We start from the raw sequence: 12,527 nt of genomic DNA, 5'->3' as shown, positions 1-12,527 counted from the left end.
TACATCTGTTACATACATTTTTAGTAGGCCTAAACTTATACTAGGCCACCAGAGAGAATTTGTCATTGTAGAAAGCCAGCATTGACCTATTTTCCTATGCTTTTGTGCATGTTGACACCAACTTAGCATTGAGAAACGATCAAGCTGAAGCACTCATTTTGATTTTATTGATTTAAATGTATCATCAATAACTACTGCCAGAAAAAAATACATTAGAATATGATATTTTCCCTGTGTGTGTGCGCACTCCAAAAACGGAGACTAATTTGTGATGCCTAAAGTGGTAACAAAAAACACAACACACATAGGATCTTATTCAATAATGTATTGGATGATGGTTTCATACATATGTGAATCCAAGACACTTGGTATATTTTTGTCCATTAACAGCTTCCAATGCCTTGAAACATGAGATGAGATGTTAGCCTTTTGAGCACCTCATCTGTATTAACAGGTTTTAATTACAATAATTTTGACAGGAGAGGTGACGCATATTGTTAAACAACATTTGGAATCCCTTTATGATAAAACCCAAATCTCATAGGTAATTCAGTAAAACAATCACATCTTTGCTTACCCAAGTACTCAACCACTTTACACCTTTTAGTGACAGAGGTCTATGACCATCAAATCACAATCTATCAACAAGGCCAGAAAAATCATGAGGCTTAATTGATATGGGATAAAAAGTCATTTCTAAATGTCTGCTTTTTACTTCGGGATTTGGAATAGAAAATTTCAGAGGGACTTTGTTTAGTCTGGTTTTCATTCAATTCACCATCTTATTCACACATTACTAAACCAGTCTTGTGAATACTACAAAGAGTCAATTCAGTCAGTTGAATATATAACACATTGTGTCTGTCACAAAAATTGCCAATTGCAACATGCATGGTTTCACCAGTGTAAAAAGGGATAAGTGCTGATTCAATGTCAATGCGCCAGAACAATAATACAAAACAGTCTATTCCCCTTTTAAGTGATCAGTATGAAATTGCATGCAAAATTCAAACAGTTAAATTAGGTTTATGTGAATATGTAAAGGTCCATAAGGGTCTGTGTAAATCAATTCCATTTTCAGCCATTTATTTGTAAATTCTTCTGTGTAAGACGATGAGATCTCATACAAGAAATGTTACTTCTAAGTACTCCCATACACAGTATCACTGATATAGAAAAGGAGTTGTAAAAATAAAGGACAGTTCATCATAGATTAATATAGGATATCCAGATTCCCCATTTCATCCTTAGAGGTATACAGTGTCATTCTGAAGTGTCAAGCACATACTGTATCTGCTCAGCAAGTATGGAAGAGTCAGTTCTGTCAGGATGTTAGCAATTTTATACTTTTACCTCTCCCTGTTTGCTTCACAAAAAAACACTATATTAAATTACCTAACATTGTCATTGTACCAATGGATTACAAAATAGCCTGCCATTTCTCTCAAAAAACAACCATTAGTTTTCCATGTGCATTCCCATAGTTAAAACTTCCATAATCCCATATAACATATGGCAGAACCATTCTGTCTACTGGTTTCTTCTGTTATTAAATTAATTAATTATTGTGTTTACCAGTTATGAAAGCGACTGGTTCAGTAAAGCTTTAAGAAGCAAGACTACCCTGAGAGAAGGTCTAAAACATGGGCAAGCTTGCCAGACCAGAACTGGCTCATATGGGTTTTAGTTAAAGGGATAGTTCCCCCAAATAACAAAATTACATATTGGTTTCCTTACCCTGTAAGCAGTGTACGGACAAGGTTCGGCGGCTGCAATCTATGCTTTGGTTTAGTTTGTTGGATGAGATTTATTTATTTTTAGCATTTTTCTGGCATCATGTCCAAATTATCTGAAAATATCTCAAATTGATTGTGAAGCTCAACAAAAAGTTGTCACGTGCACAAGTATAGTGAAATTGCTGCTTATAGATGATTTGAACATGTGCGAAAATGCTACTATCGGTAACATGACTTGAATGGGATTTGTGCCACAAATGCTAAAAGGTTAACATTTGGGAACAGTGCCAGGGAAATAAAGCCAAAGCATGGATTACTGTCGTTCCTTGTCCGTAGACTGGTTTCCTTACCCTGTAAGCGATGTCATTTTGTCATTTGGAAGAATGATCCCTTTAATAAATCTGTACACTATATTTCGATATAGGCAGCACATTTTGTTCAAGAACATAAGATATAATTTTCAGTAAATGTGTCATATTTATATATCTATACATATACAATCCAAATCCTCTGAACTAGTTAGACAGTGTTTACTACCAATTTCAACGATACAGTAAAGGCAAAGACTCACTTGTGGACACTAAAAATTACATTTCTTGAATCCTCACAATTATTTAAACTAAGTGCTGTAAGTAGTTCATACACAAGGTATTGAAGACCTATTCAAATGGTTGAGTACAAAACAGAAGGAAAATACAGAAGATTATAACGAACTGCAAGCATGACAAAACTAATATATTCAATACAGTAGTGGCCAGAGGCAAGGATAATGAGACAATCAATTCCATTTTGTGTCATAGAATGTACATTCTAACTGAATTCAATGTAGTCAAATGTTGGTCACACTGTTATCATGTTCTTTCCATCAGGATTCATTCGCATGCTTTCAGATTGTTATTCCAGTCAGACAGAGCCAAACAGAGGGACTTGTCAGTGCTCTATAGTGCATTATCTCTTTCTACAGTATGTTTCCACCATGTAATCAAACCAGAGTTGTTTGAATGACTCAAGACTGTGCTTGCCCACTGAGCTAAGAACAAGATCGACATGAATGCAGGAGGAACAGCATGAGTCTCTGAAAGGACAGAATTAGGATGGAGAGAAAGGGAGCAGAGGATGAATCATATTGTCCTTTGTAATCCAAGAGCAGGGGTTCTCAATGTGGTCTTTAAAGAATGCTCATGTTTGCCTGAGACTCCTCACTAGAAGATTATCAGGTTCCATTGTTGTCTGAGACATCACTCAAACATATCTTAATCCATTTATTCAAAGGTTGGAAGGTCATGAGTGTGAATGACAACGCAATCATGGCATGATCTGCATCAACAAAAACTGAGGTAACCAGGTGTGCATTGGCCCGTTATAGTCTGAAACCAGTGATTTAGAGGATGAGAGCCGTCTGAAATAAATCATGTAAACTGTGTTCATGTGTAGTGAGTTTCATTTACTGCCTAGTAAACCTCAATGATAAAAAATAAATACAAAATACACTAAATAGATTCTACATTTCCTTTCTTGTTTTTTGCAGACGTTTTTTTTTTCCTCACAAATTTTTGCTCAAGTATATCACAGGTGACTAACTATAGAGGATAACAGGGTCAGTGAAGTACCATGCTACATCTGGTTCAGAAGGCTATTGCAGACAATTCTACAACATGTACAACCACACTTTATATGTTTGTTACAAATGTTCCAAAACATACAACCAAGAAACCAGGTACATACGAGATGTTGAATATTTAGAGTCTTAACGGACTATCTCTCAGTCAGTAGTAGAATTTCACGGTACTTGACTTAAACAGTCCAGTCTTACAGACAAAATCTGAAAATTGCTATTCAAAAGGTAGCAAATTTGGTCAGTCTCTTTTTAAATAATTATAGTGCTTTTGATGGCTTTAAGACAGGGGTCTTTTTTAATCTCACCCAGTGGCAATCTATACAACTTCAGTGTACATTTCATGACACCATAGCTGCAAAAGTCTTTACATCAGAGTCCATTAGGTAAAACAGCTAGTGCTGTTACATATATTTCAAAGTAGTATCCATTATCAAAAAACCTAAAACACATTTATAAATATTTTTTATTTTCTAAAAGTCCTCTAAGGGAATTTTTCTGTAAGAGTTTAGCTCTGGTTCCCCCGGTTTTCCGAAAAGGGTTATTTATTTAGTGTGATCAGACAGGGAGCACAGGCGTTGAGGAGCCAGGCTCCACTCCATGTGCTCAGGAAGCTTCTCTTTGAGAGTCTCCCATGTGCGGTGCGATTCAGCAGGACTGAGGAAATGTGGAGGGAGGGAGGGGCCTAAAACTCCCACTCCAGGGTCTCCTCCCGGTTAGCTGCTCTTTCCAGCCTATGGATGATATTGTTGAGGTTGGCCATTTTCTCAGTGCGTCTCTGAACACTCTTGTTGGGCTTGGGGCTCTGGATGGGAGGCAGGGGTTAGGGTCCAGGCTGTGGTTGGTGCTTGTGGTGGGTGGGTTGGGCAGGGATGGGGAGATGGGTGTAGAGGAAGACGGGACAGGAGAGACAGACATCATGAGGCCGGGTGAGGAGGCAGCGGAGGGGGAGTTGAGGGAGACCTCTAGGCTGCTGCGACAGGGCTCCGATGATGCCTTGAAGCTGACTGGGTCTACAAAAGACTTGCTGGAGTTGTCACCCTCGTGCCTGGACTGGCTGGCTCTCTGGGGGCCATCTAGGGAGAGCTCCCCATGGAAGAGCCCCTGAGCCTGGCTACTCATCCCTTCTTCCTGCCTCAGGCTCTGAATATAGTGTGGAGCCAGGTGGGGCTCTTGGCAGACGACCATCAGGTCCCCATGCTCCGTTTTCAACTGAGGGAACTGGACGCCCATAGAGAAACACTGGATATTAGACTGTCCGTTGAAGCCCTCCCTCTCCTCCTCCTCTCCCTCACTGGCCTCCTGTTTGACATGAGGCAGTGATGTGTTGGCGCTGAGGGAGAGGATGGGGTGGGGGGTGCGTCCAGTGGGGTGCAGCAGCCCCCTCTCATCCCCGTCTGAGGTGGGACTCTGTGTCGCCGAGGGAGAGTAGCTGTGGTGTTCTGCATCCGTGTCGTTGTCCTGGAGACCCTCCATGAGGACCTCCCGTCGCATCCTGGACCTGCTTAGAAAAACACAACAATCAAACAAACAGTTGGAAAGAGTCGTGCATTTCATTCATCCAAAACAAGCATTCAAGTATTCTGTTAGTAATTCCATGTACTATATTGATCAAATGTCATTATTCTAGTCCCTCTGGGGGTGGGGATCTGAAGCAATGTCTGACCTATAGTTGTGAAACCAGTTGATGACGGTATTGGTTTTGAGGTTGAGCTGGGAGGCCAGTATCTCAATGGTGTGCTGGGATGGGTATGGCTCCAGGAGATAGGCCTTCCTCAGAGCATCCTTCTCCTCAGCCCCCAGCACCACCCTGGGCTTCTTCACCTGGCTGTAGGGACACAGATCTATGGAGACCAGGGCCGGGCTCACACACTCAGAGCTGGCGCTGGGAGAGTCACTATCTGAGCCGGTACTCAGCAGTCCATACCGCCGCTTCAGATAGGCTGGGAGGACAACAGAGAGAGAAAGAGTTAGACAATTCAATGACAACGCACGGAATAACATGAATCAATACATCACACAGTATAGCTGCTGTACATACATCAATGGATACACTCAGTGCTCTACTGTATATGAGCAGGTACAGCAAATACACATACTTCTAACCCTGATAACAGAACACCAGATACCATGCTGTAAATAGACCAACCTTTCTTCTCCATCTTCTTCATGTCCCTCAGCTTGTCCACATTGTGCGGGTCGTTGAGCCACAATTGCATGCGGACAAAAGGCTCCCTGCCTTTGAGGCTGAGTTTATGCCAGGGCTTGGGCCTGGAGAGCAGGTCTGACACTGAGCCCTGGGTGAGGCCCAGTATACTCTCCCCAAACAGCCGCTGGCCTAGAACACGCACACAGACAAAAAGGTGTAAACACACACCGTAACACGTTTCCCAAACAGAGCACACAAAGTAGGTCTGTTTAAACACTGCTGACCTAGTAGACACATGACATAACTAAGACTCAGGGTTTTTCCTAGTCAGGTGGTCATACCAAACCACAACACATATCAATAACTCACCAGAACATAGACACTCATTTCTAAAAACCTATATCCAGATACACCAACAGACTCACCTAGGTTGTTGTCTGTCAGTACCTCCTTGACTTTCTTGGTGATAGCGTATGTGTCCAACTCTGGGTACATGGCCACCAGCTCCTGGATGCCCAGCGGGGTGTGGGGCTGGTGAAGGGAAAGCAGACTGGGGGTGGACTTCCCTCCCTCTGGGTGGGGTTCACCAGGCCCTCGGGCTGCTGGTTCTCCTTGCTGCTCTCCAGGGTCAGGCTGACGGGCTCCACCAGCGGGCTGGAGTGGATCTCCTCTGGGCTGGGGGGCGGGGAGGGCGACGACTGGGCCGTCACTGGGCTTTTATCTATGGGCGGAAGTCACAAAACATCAAAGGGTAATATAATCAGTTAGAGAAACAGATAAAGAAGCAAAGAGACCTTCTCCATTCAACTGATTGACCAGAACTTAAATGTATACAAACTATTACTTCTATTAAATAAATGTGTCCATGTTGCAATGTGATATGGAGTGGCCCACCTTGAGAGAGGCTCTGGCTGGGGAGCTGGTTGAGTCCTTGTCCCAGCTGATCCAGCAGCCACAGCTGCATGCGGATAAAGGGTTCCCTGCCTTTCTGGGTCAGCTTGCTCCAGGGTTTGGGCCGAGATAGCATGTCACTCACACTGCCCTGAGACAGACCCAGCACCTGGAGAGGACACCAGAAACAGGATAAGAGTCAGCAAGTAAAATAGAGTAAACAGGAGTAAATAGTAAACAGCTATTTCTAATGTGAATATGAATCTCAAGGTGATAAAGATCTTGGGGAGAAAAGTTTGGCAATTTCATACACTCTTTTGCAAGATGAAAATCAGTTTGAGATGTGACAAAATAGTGACTGGCAAATCAACTTCACCACATTACTATTTTAAATGTTGCATATCTACAACCACTAGAGGGCGGTAGCACACAATCTATACAATTAAATAAAGCTTTTGCTCTGGAATCATCTTTTACTTAAAAAGAAGCCTTGCTAATTACTTAGTTGTATGATGCGACAAGGCATAAAAGAGTCACAGAAAAACAATGCAAACCATTTTAGATGAAGCATGGACAGACAAATCAGGACGAAGTAAGGAAGTTAGTACAGCAAAGTAAAGTGAACAAACCTTTTCACCAAAGATCCTCTGACAGATGCCATTCTTGGCCAGCTTCTCTTTGACCTGTCGGGTGAGTTCGATGGTGTCCACCTCGCGATACATGTACATCTCATACTGCTCCGGTGTCAGGGGCGGCACGGTGGGCTTCAGGGTGCGGGGGATATATGATGGGTAGTAGGCCAGGCCACGGCCAGTTGACTCTCCACTCATTGACACGTCTGACTCCACCTTCACCTCCACAGACTGCATCATCCCCGAGCCAGTGTCCTCCTCGGCCGCAGACGCCTCCTCACTGTTGGGCAGACACTCTCCGTTCTCCAACCGGGGAAGGGCCGAGGGGCCCGAGGACGAGGAAGAGGACAGGGAGGGAGACACTGAGGTGAAGGGCTGAGAGCTGCCGCCCCCTACGCCGCCCACCATGCCTATGGGCCCCCGCTCCACGGACCAGTGCTGGTCGAAGTAAGTCCCTGCCTCGCCGATCTCTGACTTGACTTTACGGATGATGTTCTGAACGAAGGCGGCAGGGGAGAGGACACTAAGGGGGGTTTGGGGGCTGCTGATGGCGTTGGCCATGCACATAGTCACCGTGCCCCCCTCCTCCTGTTTGATGAAGGTGGGTAGGGGCAGGCCCTTGGAGGGCTCAGGGAGCCCCAGGCGCTTCACTTGGGGCCCAGCGCTGGTGGCAGAGGCCCTACCACAGACATCCATCTCCATCAGGGCCTGCTGCTGCGCCTGCATCTCCCTCCTGGCCTGCTCCAGGATGTTCTTGATGGTGTCGTCTGAGCTGCTGTCTGCCCCGTTACTGCTCCTGCCCGAGGGGCTGCCCAGGGACGACTTAATGTCACCTGCAGAGCGCACACACACAGTCACAACATACCTCTATGAATACATACTCCACACCAACTTCAAAAACTTAAACTGCCATCAAAACCAATTGCTGTCAAAATGTATACACCAAAATAATGATAATCGAAATGTCACCTGACCTAGCACAGTTGAATAAAGAGTAGATGTATAACCTGTTCCAGACCCACCTCCTCTCTGGGACTGGATCTCCTTCTTGGCCTGCTCCAAGATATTCTTTATGGCGTCGTCTGACCCAGTTTCAGGAGTTCGGATGCGAGGAGTGATGCTCCCTGCCACAGAGAGGGTAACAGAGAGAGAGAAAGGGGGTGAGTGGGATGGCTGATCAGAGAGCAGTTACAAGGCGTTGCTTTTGACTGGTAGATCAATGGCTGCCTTTGAGATCTTGGCATCTGAGGTTGCAGTATACGGCAAGTTCAACTTTCAAAAGCTCTGAAATCTGGGGAGAAAACAAAGTTTAAAAGTAACACAACAAACATGGGAGAGGAAGCCATGAAGAAATTTGAGGTGCAGGCCAAGGAGATTAAAAGGTTGAACCGCAGAGAGGTCCAGAAACTACACCTCCAGCCTTTCAAAACACACCACATGAGAGACGAGTGGGCAATGCTGCTCTATCCCTCAGCACTAATAAAATCCTGAAATGAAAACACTGCTACCGCAATACATCTGCAGACAACGTTCCGTTTTAGCACATTAAATGCTTTTGAATGAATGCCTGCAATTCTTTCAGTTTAGAAAGTGAGTTTTCATGGCTGGACACTGTGATCCTGTCCAGTATTTCCTGACACACCCAGTGATCTGTTGTTATATCTGTGGTTCAGGATAACCACTGTCCAGTCCACTCACCTCTCTGTCGGACCTGGATGGTTCTGAGGGCCAGAATGTTCTGCTCATCAGACAGGAACTGTTTCATCTTGATGAAGGGCTCCTTGCCTTTCACTGTCAGCTTCCTCCAGGGCTTGGGCCGGGCCAGGATCTCACTGACCGAGCCCTGTGATAGGCCCAGCACGTAGTGACCAAACACACGCTGGCCAATGTTGTGCTTCAGCAGCTGCTCTTTGATCTGGAAGGCAATATCTGCTGTCTCCAACTGGTCATCATCGCCTGCAGTGGAGCTCCCACTCTCTGATTGGTCGCTGGGCAGGCCAGCCTCAATGCCCCCAGTTCCTGCAGGTCCCTGATTGGTTGACATTAGGGCGGCTTTGGCTGCGTACAGGGCGGTGGGGAAGGCCATGATGGGGCTGCCGGCTTCCTTCTTGAAAAGTGGGGAGCAGAGGAGCTGCTTGTGGACGACGTGGTCCACAGACAGCCTGCCCCCTGAGCAGGGGGACACAGAAAAGGGGCGGGGGAGGTCGTAGCTAGAGGAGGAGACTTCCATGGTGGGAGGACCAGGGCTGGCCAAGGTACGCACATCCACCTGGGAGGCTGAGAAGAAGGACCCTGTGGGCCTGCCCCCCTCTCTGCCTGACTCCTCCGATTGGTCCTCATCTGTAGACACAGACACACTCAGTTTGACAGCACTTTCACAGCCACTGGGGTTAAAGCTGCATAGAACCAACACAGACACTACGTGAAGCTTACATACACTGTGTAGTCTCGGGTCTATAAACTACAAAACAGCTTTCAAGAACTACAATTAGATGTCATAGACATACCAGCTGACTTGGAAGGCGAGTCGAGACTGACTCCCTGATCTACAAATAACCTTTGCTCCAAAAACAACTACTGCATATGATTTGTAGATCAGTCAGTCACAATTTACCCATGATACATCACGGTTTTGATGCTCTCGAACGTGGCCATAGACACTGTTGCCTCACCATTGTTGTGTAAGACTCTGGCCTTATCCATCAGGTATTTGTGAGAGGGAAGAAAGGCCTCTTTGTCCAGCAAAAGAGCCTCTGCAGCCTTGGCAGATTCCTGGTGACACATACACACACAGGCTGTTAACCGATGTATCAATTATAGTGGCTGTAGATATCCTTACAATGGATGCTGCTCACTAAGGCATTCAATGGCCCTGCTGTACTTTTCCTTCCTTGACCGCAGTGGAACATTAAGAGGAAAACAAAAGTATATTTTGAAACAAACTACTCTGTTTAAAACTGGGCTATGAACAACAACGCAATACACCGCAGACCCGTTAGTAAATATCTCACCTGGGATGAGCTACCATTCGCTGAGGCCAACTTCATTACCTTCAGGATACTACAAGAGGGAGAAAAAAAACAGTATGAATGTTATATTGTTCCTGGATATAAGACGGTGTAAAACATTTAGTCGTCTCTTATCAAGCACTGTGGGTCACCTGAGATCTGTTTTCATCTCCTCATAGTCCATCTGGGATTGCAGTTTAGTTTCTAATCTCTGAAACAGTCAAAGAGAGGAAGCATATTTCACAAAACTCCACTAACAAGAAGGTACCTCTTGCCATTTGAGTGTGTGCAATAGAACATACCTCAATAGCTTCTGTTTTATAGGCCAGCTGGTGTTCCAGCGATATGATCTGATTGGCTGAGGTGTCCTGGACTTCCTGTAGTGAGAACTGCAGTCTCTGTACGTTCTCCAACAGCCTGAGGATCTCACAGTCTTTAGCAATCAGCTTAGCCTCCAACTTGGATGACAACACGCCACCTTTCTCATCCCTCTCCTAAGGGGAAGAAAGGCAGGGTGTGAGAGAAAGAAAGTCAAAGAGAGTAAAAGACGCTGAAGGGTAAGTTAATGAAAAGGCGAAAATTCTAATATTCTGCCATCCAGAATTCACACACTTAAAAGATCCATGACGTGAAGCTTGACTTGGCTCCCTGTCAATGAATTTGAAGGGGAAGAAATCGAGGAACACATTGATCTAAAGAGGAAGTGGATGTGGTCTTGTTTTACCCCACTAGTGCCCTCTGGTGGATTATAGCTGCCTGGGGTGGTGCTCCGGGCACTGGCCAGCTGCTCCTTTAGCCTTTCCACCTGCCTCTGGGCCATCTCCGCTTTCTACAACCAAACATCACAGAATAACAACTCACACAACAAAACACTGACACAACCAATCTGTCAGTCACTCAGCAGATATACAGCTGAACTGGTCCTGAAGAGAATAGAAACACAAATCTGAGGACAGACCCTCAGCAAAAAAAGAAATAGGAGAGGGGTTGAGACAACACCCACCAGCAGAAGTGTGCATCTACCACTCCATTTTGCTGAGAGGACTGTTTAGTCAGCGCACTTTCTTCCCAAACTGTTTACCTGCTCTGTCACACTTGGGCTGCTAATTAATGATTCATTTTGAGAACATTTATCTAAGAGCTGCTGGCGGAGAGAGAGGGTAGGATAGAGAGCAAATGACAGAGCAAGCAAGCGAGAGAGAGAGAGAGCGAGAAGGAAATAGAGGAACAGGAGAGAGAGAGAGAGAGCGAGAAGAGAAATCACTAGGAAGGAAAGATAGCAATCAAGGCAATGAGGTAAGTAAGAGCCCCAGCTCATGGCACTCCGACATCAATCGCGCTCGGCAGTCTCTCCTGTCCTCTACTGAGTGTTGCCGTGGTGCCGTGGAGCACCCACAGACGGGGGCCAGGTTTTTCTGTCTCTAATCACAGGGGCTCAGGGAGTGGGAGGCAGGGGAGGAGGCGGCATGGGGGCTGCAGGATGCAGGGTGTCTAATTAAAACAGGAGGCTTGATTACAGGAGTGATTACCTTAACGAATGAGCATCTCAATCAGAGGGCTGCCTACAGGACGGCAGGTCTCACTCACCTGGTTCGCCTTCTCAAGGTTCATCATGATCACGCTGACCTCCTCTACCCTGGAACACATACAGAACCAGCCAGTGGGTTACTGAGGGGGCTATCTCATAGTCTAGTATGATTTATACACCCTCCTTGACTTTTACACACTTTCCTTACATGATTCACAGTAAATCACACACTGACCCAGTCTTCACACAACATCAAGAAAGCATCCGTCCTCACATAGCGCCCTGGACTGCCTGTCTGACCCCGACTCAGAGTTCTTTGGAGATTGCATCCCAACATGCCTCCATACATCTAACAATCAGAAGTCTAATTTAAATAACAGCTCAGCCAGATTATTCATGAGGTTTGTTTGAAGTTCAACAGTTTCTTTTTAGACACATGGGACTTGATTTTCAAAAGGTGGAGAAAAATGAATTAATGAGGATTGTGAGATTGATTAAAATATGCACATAGATTTCTGGAATTTTTCAGGACAAAGAAACCCCTTTCCGTTTCACTAAATGTGTTTTTGAGAGGAAATCAGAGATCTTGTTCACTATCAAACAAACTCTTTTCAAACCAACCATGTTCTTCCTCACCTCCGTCTGCCCCCACAGTGCCCTTCATATCACTGCTGGTTATTATGGGCTTGTTTTAGGAAGATGAATGACACAAACAACTTAACTCATCACCCATTCTGAATAGTCACAAAGCATTGCTTTCCAACATTTTGTGTGGTTAACAACAGTTAGAACCCCAAATTCAAGACCTTTAAAATGCCCAATCATCCAATATTTATCCATATTAATTAGTAGTAGTGTTGTGCTGGTGTACAGTCCAAGACTCATAGGGCTCTGGGCAGTGTCCAGGCCACGCCAATAAGCCTATGATAGATGGGACCACACTGACAGAAAAAAGAAAAGAGGTGTCA

At 45.1% G+C, this 12,527-nt stretch overlaps 1 protein-coding gene across 1 annotated transcript in view; it reads right to left on the bottom strand.

The window, feature by feature from the left end:
• Positions 1 to 310: 310 nt before the first annotated feature.
• Positions 311 to 12,527, bottom strand: part of LOC115111487 (homeobox protein cut-like 2) — a 119,194-nt gene continuing 106,977 nt past the window's right edge. The window contains 16 exon segments of the mRNA XM_029637584.2: positions 311 to 4,173; positions 4,176 to 4,852; positions 5,018 to 5,294; positions 5,501 to 5,689; positions 5,926 to 6,087; positions 6,090 to 6,221; positions 6,395 to 6,560; positions 7,021 to 7,856; positions 8,046 to 8,147; positions 8,722 to 9,363; positions 9,696 to 9,795; positions 10,035 to 10,083; positions 10,184 to 10,242; positions 10,334 to 10,525; positions 10,756 to 10,860; positions 11,619 to 11,667. Coding sequence (XP_029493444.2) covers positions 4,037 to 4,173; positions 4,176 to 4,852; positions 5,018 to 5,294; positions 5,501 to 5,689; positions 5,926 to 6,087; positions 6,090 to 6,221; positions 6,395 to 6,560; positions 7,021 to 7,856; positions 8,046 to 8,147; positions 8,722 to 9,363; positions 9,696 to 9,795; positions 10,035 to 10,083; positions 10,184 to 10,242; positions 10,334 to 10,525; positions 10,756 to 10,860; positions 11,619 to 11,667 — 3,874 coding nt within the window. The 3' untranslated portion in view covers positions 311 to 4,036.

Source organism: Oncorhynchus nerka, linkage group LG27 (genome assembly GCF_034236695.1).
Source record: "Oncorhynchus nerka isolate Pitt River linkage group LG27, Oner_Uvic_2.0, whole genome shotgun sequence".
Lineage (NCBI taxonomy): Eukaryota > Metazoa > Chordata > Actinopteri > Salmoniformes > Salmonidae > Oncorhynchus > Oncorhynchus nerka.
Note: the sequence above shows the minus strand (reverse complement) of the source record. Positions and strands in the feature narration are given on the sequence as shown.